The following is a 15,366-nucleotide window of genomic DNA, read 5'->3' on the forward strand; positions in this document are numbered from 1 at the left end:
AAATCATAGACTCAATATAAACTCTTCTCAATATTCATACTAGAATTTAACTAAAATCAACTTTTTTTTTTTGTTAAAGAAAAAGAATTGCATATGGTGGAGTTAAAGCAACACTATTATTAATAACAACTGGTACTGAGTCACTGAAAATATTACTCCACCTCTTAAGCCTCTGTTCCTTTGCATTTCCCCCCAAAAGAATTAGAGTACATAGTGTTTTGCATCTCTATTGTGTTACTCAAGAACAGAAATACCATAATAATCATGTTATCTGAGAAATATAAAAGACCAAGGACAAATCAAAAGGCTGAGGAAACAAAGAAAACTATTAATATAGGCTCAACTCAAACATACAGAAGAGAGTTAACAAATTCATGAGCAGGAAATGACACTGATCCTGGGAAAGTGGCAATGATGTAGTGTTCCTAACAAACACAAAAGGATCCTACATTTTTGTGATGGAAAATTCTAAGACTACTTAAGAAAAAGATTTTATGGCTAAAATACTCTAAAGCAAAGTTTCCTATCCTTGGCATTACTGACATTTTGGGCTGGTAAATGTGGAGTAATTTTCTGCTGTGAGGGGCTATCTTGCTTACTGAAGGATGTTTACCAGCATCCCCAACCTCTATCCACTAGACACCAAAAGCACCCCCCAGTTGTGACAACCAAAAATATCTTCAGACAGGCAGAAGGTAATAGTATGGCAAAGTAGAAGGATCCTGAGCTCACCTCCTCCCATCACACACCACAGCTGCAGCTACATATAGAGGAATTCTCCCTAAGAATGACCTGAAGACTTGCAGAACAGCTCTTAGCTGTAAGTATAAAGACAAAGCCACATCAAGAAGGGAAAAAGGGACAAAGACGTGTCCAGGCCAGGAACCAAACCCTGGAACTGAGACCCAAATGTGGGAGGGGATATCACAGATGCAAAGGTCCTTCCTGAAAAGTGAGAGGTTACAGCCCCATACCAAGCACCCCCTACCCTGGGGATCTGCACAGGAAGATAAGCTCCCATAACTTGTTTTTGAAAATCAGCTGGGCTTAACTTCAGGAGAATTGGAGAGCTAGAGGAAACAGACTCCATACTTAAAGGGATCACACACGATCTCACTTGTTCTGAGACCCACACAGAGGCAACAGTTTGAAGGGTGCCTGGGCCATACATGAAGGAAATTTACTGACTAGTTTTAGGGAGCACGCCAAAAGGGCAGGGTTCTAAAAGAACTTTATCCAAGAATAGAAATGCTGGCAGGCACTATTCTTCTTGCCCTCCTTCAGCCTAGACATCTGATGCTGGTGGGCACCAGTCTGACACTATCCATATACCTTGCTAGCACTGCTTGCCCTAACCCAGAATTCCCCTGCAGACCTGTCTTGCCAAACCCACCTTCCTGGCAGACATTCCTTGGCTCCTGTCCCGCACACCTAGCAGATAGCCTCAGTGGAGACTGTTGCCCCTAAAAGCAACTCCTACTGGGAAAGTGGGCAGGGGGCACCCCTGCCCGCTAGTGTACCTGCTGGAATCATGGCCCAGTCACAGCAGAAGGGTGCACACAACCAACGCAGGGGATACCCCTAAAGCACCTGGTTCCGGTGACCATGTTTCTAGGCCCCACAGCACACCTTCCATATAAGGCCAAGGCTTCAACGCCAGGAGTCAATGCTGACCTACCTAATTTATACAGAAACAAATACAGACAGACAAAATGAGCAGACAGAGGAATGGCTTCCAAACAAAAGGACAAGACAAAATCTCAGAAAAGAGCTAAATGAAAAAGAGATAAGCAATCTACCTAAATTAAGAGTTCAAAGTAATGATTATAAAGATGCTCATCAAACTTGGGAGAGGAGTGGATGAATTCAGAGGGGATTTCAACAAAGAGATAGAAAATATAAAAAAAGAACAAATCAGAGCTGAAGAATACATTAACCAAAATGAAAAATACAACAGAGGGAATCAACAGCAGATTAGAGGATGCAAAAAAAGAGATCAGTGATCAGGAGGATAGGGTAATGGAAATCATTCAAGCTGAACAGCAAAGAGAAAAAAGAATGGAAAAAATGAGGACAGGTTAAGAGACCTTTGGGACAACATCAAGCATACCATAAGGGATACCACAAAAAGAGAGAAAGGGGAAGAAAACTTAATTTTAGGAAATAATAACTGAAAAATTACCTAATCTGGGAAAGAAAACCCAGGTGCACAAGGAGACACATTATTAAAATCTCAAAAATTAAAGACAAAGAGAGAATCTTAAAAGCAGTAAGAGAAAAGCAACTAGTTATGCACAAGGAAACATCCATAAGAGCTGATTTTTCAGCAGAAAATTTGAAGGCCAGAAGACATGATATGTTCGAAGTGCTGAAAGAAAAAAACCCTACAACCAAGAATCTCTACCCAGCAAGAAAGATTATCATTCAGAATTGAAGGTGAGATAAAGAGTTCCCCAAACAAACGTTAGAGTTCATTACCACTAAACCAGCCTTGCAAGAAATATTAAAGGGAATTCTTTTTTTTTTTTTTTCAAATAGCTGATGCTTTTTTTTAATTTTAAGATTTTATTTATTTATTTGAGAGAGAGAGAGAGAACAGAGGGAGAGTGAGAGTGAGAAGCAGACTCCCCACTGAGCAGGGAGCCCGATGCGGGGCTTGATCCCAGACCCTGAGATCATGACCCGAGCTGAAGGCAGATGCCCAACCAACTGAGCCACCCAGGCGCCCCTTAAAGGGAATTCTTTAAGCAGAAAAGAAAATACCATAACAAGAAGAAAACCATAAAATAAAAAATTTCACTGAAAAAGCAAATATTATACATTAAAGGTAGATCAATCCCTTTTATAAAGCTAGTATGAAGGTTAAGACAAAAGTAATCAAATCAACTATAGCTATAATAATTAGGAATACACAACATAAAAAGATATAAAATATGACATTGAATACATAAAACATGGGCAGGGGATAAAATAGTAATGCTTTTAGAATATGTTCAAACTTAAGCAACCATCAACTTAAGTAGATGATTATATACATAGGTTGTTATATATCAACCTCTTTTGATATATACATACATACATATATATATCTCAAAACAAATGATACACAAAAAAATCAAGAAAAAAGGAATAAAAGATCTACACTGAAGAAAGTCATCAAATAAGAAGGGAAGAGGGCAAGAAAGAGAGAACTAGAAAGAAAACCAGAAAACAAGGAATAAAATCACAATAAGTACATACCTATCAATAATTACTTTAAATGTGAATGGACTAAATTCTCCAATCAAAAGACACCAGGTGACAGACAGAAAAATAAGACCCATTTATATGCTGCCTACAAGAGAATCATTTCAGACCTAAAGACAGACTTAAAGTGAAGGAATAGAAGATATTCCATCAAATGAAAGTGAAAGAAAAAAAGTTGGGTAGCAGTACTTAACATTGGACAAAACAGACTTTAAAACAAAGACTAACAAAAGACAAAGAAGGGTGTTAGTAATGGAGGGATCCATTCCAACAAGGTTGAACAACTGTAAATATCTATGCACCCAACATAGTAGCACCTAAGCATATAAATATATAGAGCAAATATTAAAAGACACAAAGGGACAAAATGTAATACAATAATAGCAGGGGACTTTAATACCTCTCTTATATCAAAATTGATATTTCACCCAAACAGAAAATCAACAAGAAAACAGTGGCTCTGGATGATACATTAGACCAAATGCATTTAACAGATATACAAAGAACATTCCATCTAAAAACAGCAGAATACACATTCTTTTCAAGTGCACATAGAACAGTCTCCAAGACAGATCACTTGTGGATCCACAAAACAAGTCTCAATAAATTTAAGATTGAAATCCTATCAAGCAGTTTCCAAGCACAATGATAGGAGACAAAAAATCAATTACAATAAAAAAAAAAAAAAACTGGAGGGGTGCTGGGGTGGCTCAGTTGGTTAAGGGTCCAACTCTTGATTTTGGCTCAACTCATGGTCTCAGGGTTGTGAGATCAAGCCCCATGTCAGGCTTCATGCTCAGGGAGAAGTCTGCTTGAGATCCTCTCTCTCCCTCTGCCCCACCCCGCCGCTGTTTGTGCTTCCGCTCTCTCAAATAAAATCTTAAAAACAAAACAAAACAAAAAAAAACCCACGAAAAAATACAAACCTGTGAAGGCTAAAAAAAAAAAAATACTATTCAACAACCAATGGGTCAATAAAGAAATCAAAGAGAAAATAAAAAAAAATACCTGAGACAAATGAAAATGGAAATACAACATCCCAAAATCTCTGGCATGCAGCAAAAGCAGTTCCAAAGGAAAGTTTATAGAGAAACAGGCCTACCTCAAGAAATAAGAAAAATCTCATATACTTAACCTTATACTTAAAGGAGCTAGAAAAAGAAGAACAAAGCCCATAACTAGCAGAAAGAAGGAAGTAATGAAGATCAGAGCAGAAATAAATGAAACGGAGACTAATAAAAACAGTAGAAATGATCAATGAAACCAAGAGCTGGTTCTTTGAAAAGATGAACAAAATTGATAATTAAAATCCCTGAGCTTCAGTATTATTTTTTTTTTAAGGGGGGGGTGTAGAAGGGCAGAAGGAAAGGGAGAGTGAGAATCTTAAGCAGATTCCACACCCAGTGTGGAGCCAGACGCGGGGCTCAATCTCACAACTCTGAGATCATGACCTGAGCTGAAATCAAGAGTCAGACACTTAACCAACTGAGCCACCCAGGTGCCCCTCAGTATTCTTTTCTATCAAAAGCTAGTAAGCCACAAGGATGAAAGGTACAGCATGGGGAATATAGTTAGTGGTAACTATAATAGCATTGTATAATAAGAGATAGTAGTTACATCTGGGGTGAACGTAGCATAACATATAGAGCTGTTGAATCACTATGTTGTACACATGAAACTAAGGTAACATTGTGTGTCAACGTCAGTTAAAAAATACCTATTTCATTAGGTGGCTATGAGGCTTAAATAAAAAAACATGTAAAGTGGCTATTAGTAGGCATTCCATAAGTAATAGCTGATATTATCATTATTATCATTACCACACAGGCAAATAAAAAACAAGGTGAGCATTATGACTGCCTAGTTTGCAGCCTGGAAGCCATACTCAGACTGCAGCACAGGCAGGAGTATAAAGAGCCCAGAGGTCTCCTCGATGTGAGAAGACAGAGGCCAGAGCTCTGGGAGGCCAAGGCAGCCAGAATTTGTGAGAAAGACTATTGGATATGGAAACACAGAGAGAGAGAGAGAGACAGGGGAATGGGAGGGAGGAAGTGAGAGAGAGCTCCTGAGATATTCAGAGGGATCCTTTCAAGTCTTTGGCTGAGAACTGATCTGTAAGTGCATGAGATTGGGAGGCTGGAGAAAGTACTATCAGAAAATATGACAAAATGGAGCTCAGAGAGGACTAGAAATAGTTTGCACTCCCAACAGCCAAGTGAAGAACTCTTGAAATACACAGGGCACTGAATGCATTCCTCAGAAAGGTTGTGACTTAGTCTCGGGACTTAATTAGCCTCAGATTAAAGGCTGCTAAGAACCTGTCATAACAAAGCTTAAAAGCAAGCTTCAAACCAATCTACAAGTGACTTATCTCTATGTGCCAGAGTAAAACCCACCACTCAACCCAATACAAGATCCAGCCCTCAACAGGATTAAAACGAAACAAAACCTCACAAAATCTAGTATCTTGTCAAAAATTGCCAGGCTTGCAAAGAAGCAGAAAAAAACAGGACCCATAGGAAGGGGGTGAGGGGGGGAACAAACAGTAAAATAGTACAGAAATAACAGAGGTAGTGAAATTAATAGTCAAAGACCTTCAAACAGCTATTATAAATATTACACATATGCACAAAGATGCCAAGGAAAGCATGAACATAATGAGGTAAGGGAAAATATAAGACCCAAATGGAACTTCTAGAAGTAAAAATAAAATACCTGAAATGAAAAATAAATTAAGTAAAATTAACAACGGTTAGACACTGCAGAAAAGAGCAATGAATTTGAAGACACAGTAACTGGAATTTTTTTTTTATATTATTATTGGTGCTTCTAAGTAAATGTGTTTAGAATAAAGTGTGATGCAGGTAAATTCAATATATCAAGATATGTCAATATATTGAGAGCATCTGTTCATAAAAGATTATATAGTATACAAACTATTCAAGTCATATAAAACCACTTTTTCAGTGTCTTTTCAACGGAGAAGAATCCTGTTCAGTACACCTCCCCTCCTCAGGTGGTTCATACTGAGCAAGCTTTGTGTTCAGTTTTTTATTTTCTTCTACAATAGCTTTATATTTCTCTTTCATTTCTGCTAATTCTAGGTGAAGCAGCGCTATATCTGGATTTTCTGGGTTAGCAGCTTCTAACTGATGCTTTAAAAAGTCTAAAGCACTATTAGGTTTCCCTGGTTCTTCATATAAGGCTACCACAATACCTTCTTGGCCAGCGTGTCCAGCACCCCCAACTTCAAGTACCTCCAGAGCTGCTCGCGCTTCAAGTGGGAGCCTTTGTAATGGGCCGCGGCGACAACGGCAGCAGCAGAGCTGGAATTTTACGATGGTGAGTTACCTTTAATTTTTATGTACGGCGAATTATTAAATGGTTTCATGGGAGTTAACCAAATACCCAAGCATCTGTAAAATAATTTTTTTTTCTGTTTCTGCTGATGTATGATCCGATCGCTGTCAAATATGAAGTTGCCTGAACCTGAGCCTTCGGACGCAGCCATCCCTCTGGTCTCACGAGTCACAGTGCTTCAATTATTAGAGCTTTATAATACATTTCAACATCTCATAGGCAAGCCTTCTTTCGTCACTCTTCTTTTTCGAAATTTCTTATCCATTCTTGCAGGCCCACTCCTCAAGATGATCCTGGGAACTTCACTACATTTCAAGAGGTTATTGAAAAAACATAATTTGGAAAAAATGAAGCATCTTTATAACACTCATTTTTTCTTCCAGGGCTCTATTTCTCTTGACTTAAGTGATCTGTTGAGACTCTCAGTAAAGTTTTGTGATTATTTTTATATAGGTCCCTCTTTTTTCCTTAGGTTTCCAAAATAAACAGTTATAGGTTTCCCAATAATATTTTTACTCCTCTAACAGTGATATACTTTATTTGCTTCAATCCCTACTGTACTTAATTTTCTGTTCATTTATCACTAATTCAATCCTACACTCTCCCTAACTTATGTCACTATTCTTTCAGTATATACAAACATGATAGATATTTTACCAAATTCTTGCTCTGCTTTGATGTGAATTGAATGTTCTTCTGAGGATTCCATGCTCTATCTTCTGTACTGGGCCTTCTATTTCCTAGATTTCACACAATCTTTCTTCTTGGTGTCTCCAATCAGACCAATGCTTATATAGGCTTTGTCATTACATTAGAGGTGTTGATAGAGGTCAGTGAAAAACACTTTCCAATAACTGGTGCTAGGTTCCTTGGGATCATATATTAAAAACAGTAAAACTGGCTTCTTTTTCAACCACACACAAAAATCAATCCCAAGTAGATTACAGATGTAAACGTGAAAGATGAAACAATAAAACTTCTAGAAGATAACACAGAAGAGTATCTTCATGATATCAGGATACAAAAGGAGTTTTTCAATAAGACACAAAAAGCACTAACCATAAATTTACAATTAAAAACATCTGCTCTTCGGGGCGCCTGCATGGCTCAGTTGGTTAATCCTCTGCCAGGGTCCTGGGATCAAGCCTCACATGGAGCCTGAGCCCGAGGACGGGAGTCTGCTTCTCCCTCTGCCCCTCCCTGCTGTTCTTGCTTGTACCCTCTCTCGTGCTCTCTCTCATATAAATAAAATCTTTGAAACAAACAAAAAACAAAAAAAATGTGCTCTTCAAAAGACACTGTAAAGACAATAACATGCAGAGTAGAAGAAATCTGCAATACATTTAATAAAAGACAAGTATGAAAAATGTTAGAACTCCTCAAAATCAATGAGAAAAAGACAAGCAATCCAACAGAAAAATGGACAAAGGGCAAGCACTTCACAAAAAAAGAGGTTATCTAAAAGGTCAATAAACATGCAAAATGGTGCTCAATCTGATTAAAAAATCAGCAAAAGACAAAATAAAACCATAATGACACACTATTCAGCTCTGATTAACCAAAACACACAACTGGCAACTGCAAGTACTAGCAAGGACATGGGGCAAAATGAACTTACACACATTTGGTGGGAATATAAACAGGCATAATGACTTCAGAGAACAATTTAGCATTATCTAGCAAAAGTGAAGATTTGCAGAACTTATGATCCAGCACTGCCACTTCTGGATATATACTCCAAGGAAAGCTTGCCTGTGTGCTCTAGCTGACATAAATAGAAGAATCTTCATGACAGTTTTGTTTGTAATAACAAACACTAAAACTAATTCAGAGTTCTAAAACAGGGCAATGGACATATAAATTATGAGTTAGTCAAAGAGTGGGTAGTATCTAGCTACACAAATAAACTACAGCTATGAGCAGCATGAGCGAATCAGGATAAAAAGAATACATGCTATATGAATCCATTTGCATAAGTTCAAAAATGGAGAAAACTAAAGTATATTAATTATACAGCTAAGAATCTATGGGATAAACTAAGCAGGGAATAAGAAGTCCCAAATTCATGGTACTGATTACCTTCATAGCATCTGGAGAATAGGAGACACGATCACATCACAATGAGCATACAAGGGGGTGTCAAAGATGTTGGGACTATAACTACTGACTCGAGCGGTGGGGACTTGGGTATTCTTCTTAAGCCACACAAATACATCATATACTCTTCTGTATTTGTAGGTCATAATAAAAATTTTTAAAAAACACTTAACAGTCTGCAGATCCCCTCATTAAACCTCTCCAGCTCACAAACTGCCCCTGCCTACCCTGTAGGATTATTTTCTAGAGAGTGAACCTGGAACACTCCTGTCATGGGAATGCAGGCATAGCAGGCGCAGCTGAAGGAGGGGATTAAGGGAAAGCCTACATACGGCATAAGGAGACACCAACCCCCTTCCCTCTCTCCAAATCGATTACTACATTCTTTCACTATCATTAGTTACATCTTTTTCTCATTGATATGAACTTATTAAGTTCAATATATCAATCTCAACATATCACATGCCAATCCTTATGTATTCCTGTATCACCAATATCCCATAGGTTTTATCTGTCTCTAATTGTTCTATGGCCCTATTGAGTCCCTGCATGGACTACACTGCCTTTTTGGCTGGCGGCACATCATTCATGTTCTCCATGGAGAGCTTAGAGCAGTTACGCCTGTCATCATCATTACATGTTTAACTTTTGGTTGAGTGTTGTTGGTTTGTGTGTGTAATGGGAGTATTAACTTAGAAAACATAGTCTGTGACAAAAATGCAGTATTATTGTGTTCTGGAATTTGATCATGTGATAAAATAGCCAAAAAAAGTTAAAACTCACCTCTGCCACTTCCTTTTGAAAAGTCAACGTCATCTGGGTTCTGCCATAAACAAAAGGTCCACCTTTACAAGAAACATTTTCAAGCCACTTGATAATCAGCGGAGTTGATACATTAAAAGGCAGATTTCCAATAATATGTATATTTGGAGGATCTGGTAAGCAGGAGAAAAAACAACCTATAACGATTTTATTAATGGATTCTGAATACAATTTTAGCTAAGAGTTACATCAAACCGGATACTAATAGTATCAAACAAAAATATATAAAAAGATATGGCTAAGTATTTTTCAGTCCATTTATTCTTCAAAAGCAATGTTTTCTCACAATTAGCTTTGAATTATTAAGAAAAAAATTCTACCTTAATTAGTGCTCAAAGTCCTTAGGTTTTTTAGCTTAGGAAAAATATGAAAAAGACTTGGTTTGAGGAAAAAGACAATTTGATCTGGACATGATATGGTCAAAGTACCTGCACCCAGATGATGCTGTCAGAGGGTCAGATGACCAGGAAGGGGATACTGGCTGCATATACAGACAGAAGTGTCTGCAATATACACATGGTCAGTGAAACCACGGGAGCAGGGTCCTTCAGGCCAATCTGCAGCACAAGGAAGATGCTCAAAAAAGAAAAATCTCAGGAACATCTAAGAGGTGGGTAGAAAAATAACCACCAGCAAAGAATAGCTAGAGAAAGCTCACACAATGTAAAAGGAAGAACAGAAGAACCTGGTATCAGGGAAGGCAGGAGCAGAGATAACTTTTGGAAGAGAGTAGGCAACAGTCACATAAATGCCTGAGAGCTCAGTCAGATAAGGTTTGAAGAGGAAATTAGGAGGTCAGTGTGACTCCAGCATGGCTGGGGCAAGGCTGGAAACCTGGAGTCAGTGTGCTTTGAAGAGAATGGCATGTTGGAAGGTGGAGACAGGCAGTGCCGACCTCTCTGAAGAAGCCTGGCCGTGGAGAGGCCGGAGACAGGAGGCAGTTAGATGGAGGCGCACAGCAGCACCTGCATCTGCTCCGAAGGGTTTCACAGGCAAGTAATACACCTCACCTATCTATGTGTCCCAACGAGCTGGCACACAGCAGGTACCCAATAAACAGTCTACAGATGAAGAGTGCCTTGGCTGGTCACTGAATGGGAGACCGTGGAAATTAGATGGGTGTGGTTTACTGAAACATTTCTTTTTTTCACCATTTGGAAAAAGTTAACAGTTCATAGTTTATCCCATCCTTATATGGTATCATAAAAATAGCAAGTTTATTTGAAGAGAATTCTGAACATTTAAAAAACATGAGACAAGTAAATTAGAATTTAAAAAAAGGAATTAGATTTATTACTTTGGAAAAAAGTAGAAAAAATTACAATGCATACCACCTATTTAATTCTGTTCTGGTAATATTTAATATAAATGCATAATAACATTTGTAACATATAACAACATAAATATTTGTACTATAAATAATAAAAGAAAATAAGAAAACAACCCAAAATCACTTACCATCCTCCCACTGTCTTTTAAGACTTCCTGGAAAAGCCCTTTCTATCTTAAATGTCAATACATCTCCATGGACAATTCTCAGTTTTCCAGGTGCTGCATCAGAAAGCATCTAATTTACAAAAAGGTCAATAAAACGAGCTCATACTTTAGAGGATAGTGAAACACACACACACACACACACACACACTCTCTCTCTATATATATTTTTTACTTCAGATCTGTGCATCATTAAATCAGTATGAAAAGGCAGAGACTAAGAGTGATCACTAATGAACTATGAGTACACCGTGTCTACTGTAATAGACAATCATGGTGTTTCATTTCTAACACATATGAATGACCCGTGATGGTAACAGATTATAGTAGAGCAATAGCTTATGATTTCACAAATGATATATTAACATAATTCTGACCCCCAGAATAACTTGCATTTCTGTACAGATTTAGCAAAAACTCAACTCCTATCTGCAAGGTTTTTTTTTTTTTTTTTTTAAAGATTTTTATTTGAGAGAGAGAGAGAATGAGCAGGGAGTAGGGGCAGAGGGAGGGAGAGAGAGAAACAGCAGGGAGCCTGACTCAGAGCTCCATCCTAGGACCTGGAGATTATGAGCTGAGTGGAAGGCTTAACCGACTGAGCGACTCAGGTACCCCTCTATTTCCAGTGTTTTTAAATTATAGACTAAGGACATTATAATATTGAGAACTATTTGGGAATAAATCATAAAGATGAACTTAATTCAATAAATCTTTATAGCCTAAATACATATAAAGAATTTTACATATTATCAAGAGCTATAACCTAATCTACCAGTAGATTCAAACCAAGTAGAAAGTCATTTGTCATTGCCAAGCTACACGTGGCACCCTGAGACACTCCCCTGACATTCCTAATCTTACTATTTCTTGATCCACAGGCACTTTCAACCTAATGAATGAACTATCCTGCATGTTTTACCAAGAGCTACCTTCCAGCCTATTTCTACTTTCCAACCACTTGTTTTCATTCCTCTTGCTTTAGTCTAAGTATAAAAGGAAAAAAAAAGGCGGGGGGGAAGTACCCTTTTCTTTCTTATTTTTCTTCATTTTATCCACCTTAGCACCATACCTTAAGAAATGCTCTCACAGTACTAAAGTGTTGGCACCCATCTGAAAAGAGCCTTGAAGCTAAGCCATCTATATATTTGTATTGCTTTAAGGGCTCCTGTACCCAACACAAAACTTATTCTTAAAGTCCTTGGCTTAAAACAACAACAACAACAAAAAACCCCAAAATCCCAACCCAGATGCAGTCCCTGACGCTTACAAAGTTTAAAATGCAGGAGTGAATGCAATCGATGAGAACAAACATCCCTGCTAATGTAGATTTTAAGGAAGAGGTGACCCTCTTTCCACATCAAGTCTCACCTCAAGGAGCTCAGACACCCTTGGCTCCAAATCAGGGAACTTCTGCCCTGAGCACCCCTTACTTCTCTAGCTCAATTAAAGCTGATTCTCTCTACTAACCCTTCCCTTGCCTAATTCTGGCAACTGATAGGAAGGATGAAAGAAATATCACAGAAGCCAGAGAGGAGACCCTGGACCAAGGCACCCAGTTTGTAGATTACTCCTGCCTTTGGGTTAATGCTGTGCCTCGCATATGCTTCTTTACAGCATTTATAACATACTATATTGCGACTGTGTACAGAGAGGCTTCTTTCCCATGTAATAGCATATGCTCCTTAGGCGTAGTATCTGTTTCTCATCTACTTTAATGTCCCTTGCAGCTACAACAGCACACAGTAGGTGCTTCACATTTTTTTATAAGTGAATGACCAACTATAAAACTGGAAACTTCCCCTCCCAGACCGAGATTTGAGGGTCCCAAAATCTGTAAGGTCAAGAAACTTGCAAAGATTTATTTCACTGATAAATCAGGTAGAATTATATAAGTAACATTTCAGAAATTCAGAGCTCAAATGCTTATATTGGTAAGAAGCTTAACATTTTCAATTTGGGAATCATCTAGTTTGGTATGTTTCATCATGGCAGTTTACCAAAAATAACTGCGTACTTCTGATATTAATGTACTTATGGATTATTTTAAATTACCAAGATTTGCTAAAACTTAATCTGATGAGTTCCAGACAATAAATCATCAAAAACATAATACCCTCAATACACTATGAATAAAAAAGGAGCTAGCTCTCTGTGGGACAGGCTCTTACTATATAAAAACTGTATTTATTGATAGCATTTACTATCAATGAAGAATTTGTTTTTTTCTATAATTATGCTTCACATAATTAAAACAAATTAGCATACCAAAAACAGAGAGGCAGAAGAACTAAAAGCTTATGCTTCATGATATCAATATATAGAAAGTAATAAAGTAATTAGTAATTAAGACTACAACAAAACAATGTAAATTTGGCTCTTTGGCATTAATACACATGCTCTGATAACCACGTTTGAAATGTTCATTTTTTTCTACAATGACACATATAGCTGCATACCAGAAAACTGATATAACACACATTAACCTTCCTTTCCTAGATTTAAAGTTGCATTTCTACCCTATTTCTTTTGGATGCCCCTTCAGGCTTAAATCTCAGTCAATGACAAAGCAAATCCTCCCCTTCTTTAAAAGGTACATCTTTTAAGACCACTCTGTAGCTTGATCTTCCCCTTTCAGACTCCCCACTGCAGAAGGAATGAATACTGGTGACCACAGCTTTAAGTGAAGTCCTTGAAACAATTATGGGGGGAAAAAAACACTATACAAACTGAAATTATAGTATAATTACAGACAACAGCCATTTAAACACCTAATGATATTCAGCAATGACACATGAACACTTTCTAACCAACCACTAATAGAGAAAATGTTTTCATTATCCTGACAATATTTGGGGGATGGTGGAGAGGTGGGAAACATCACTGTTATAGTCCTTCAAGAACACTGCTACATTACACTTTAAAACCCTGATGGTGTTAGCTCATAATGTGCTCAAAGGCACAGCCTACTATGAATGCAAGCACTTGATTACAGCCAAATGAGTATTTTTACAGACACTCTTAAATTGTTCTATCATTTTTATTTTAGTTTTCAATCCTATATCCTTCCAAAATGAGATTTAAGTCAGCTTAGAGTAAAAGGCATTCATTAGCTAAGGCTGTAAAAGAAGAAACAGAAAACCAAACCATGAAAAGGAAAAGCATGTATATAAATCCTAGAGGTGTTAACTCGCAATTTATATACTGAATTACAGAATTCTTAGTCTCTACTGGAAATAATTATACTAAATCCCCAAGAGAGAAAATAGTTTTTTTGTAGCATTAAGTTTTAAGGGATACAGGGAACAAAATAATGGCGAATGCCTTTAATAAAAATGAGGAAACAAATGCAGGAGAATTCTTCCTTTGGTGATTTAAAAAAACTCTCTCTTCTAAGTCAAGGTCTTCGAGATGGCTTTTCCACAGGGGGCAAGTTACTATGGTCCACCTAGGTAATTTGTTGGTGATCTAATCTGATGAGGAAATAATTTATTCAACTCTTAGAACTTAGACACAACTAGAAATTCCTTGAGAACAAAGAACTATATTGACTGGTCATTTTGTATGTTTCATGCCACCTTCTCATCATGAGGGGCTCATGGCAACCAGCACTGTACAGTGAGCTAAAGCATTAATTACACAGCCTGGTGATATTACCTTCTTCCTGACTTGCTACATAGTAGGAACCCAAACATTGTTGAAGTGCTGTGCAAAAGTGTTAGGCAAACTATATGAGAAAGAATCTGTAATACAGAACATGATAGGTGAAAGACAAAATTTGTATTCTTCTAAAGAACACATAAAAAAGACTAATGCTATTATTCAAAAGAATTTAAGACAATGTTATAATAGACTTTTCTTTAAGGTGAAGATTACAGCATGATTTCAAAAAGTCAACTTGTTTTGTTTTTTAAACAGGACCCAAACACGTATAGCAGAAATTAATTTACTCAGCCTCATCAAGGATTTAGAGATTTGATTTAGTAAACTTTCTATTCAACCAGCGGTTAACATTTCTTAAAAAGAAACTTACGTAGTATCGTGTCCTATCTTTTTCTTGTCCAGTTGCTATGGCTACGACTTCCAGTAATGTAACAAATAAAAATGGGGAGAATGGACATACTTGTCTTGTTCCTGATCTTAGAGGAAAAGCTCTCAGTTTTCCACTACTGAGTATGACATTAGCTGTGGGTTTTTCATAATATCATGTCGAGGTATGTTCCCTCTAAACCTATTTTGTTGACTTTTTATCATGAATGGATGTTGTTCTTTGTCAAATGCTTTCTCTGCATCTAGGATCATATGTTCATTTTTTATACTTTCTCTTATTAATGTCATGTATCACATTGA

General features: G+C 37.4%; 1 protein-coding gene across 2 annotated transcripts in view; it reads right to left on the reverse strand.

Moving 5' to 3' along the window:
- TFB1M (transcription factor B1, mitochondrial) overlaps positions 1 to 15,366 on the reverse strand; it is a 66,886-nt gene that overhangs the window by 35,663 nt on the left and 15,857 nt on the right. Inside the window, exons 3-4 of one of the 2 annotated variants that reach the window (XM_064598266.1) lie at positions 10,984 to 11,092; positions 9,487 to 9,662 (exon numbers count right to left, since the gene is read on the reverse strand). In XM_064598266.1, coding sequence (XP_064454336.1) covers positions 9,487 to 9,662; positions 10,984 to 11,092 — 285 coding nt within the window. The remainder of the gene's footprint in view (positions 1 to 9,486; positions 9,663 to 10,983; positions 11,093 to 15,366) is intronic. The other variant, XM_045865793.3, reaches the window with a different exon arrangement.

Source organism: Mirounga angustirostris, unplaced genomic scaffold (assembly GCF_029215605.1).
Source record: "Mirounga angustirostris isolate CCGP_5_RB_7025 unplaced genomic scaffold, mMirAng1.0.hap1 SCAF_8, whole genome shotgun sequence".
Lineage (NCBI taxonomy): Eukaryota > Metazoa > Chordata > Mammalia > Carnivora > Phocidae > Mirounga > Mirounga angustirostris.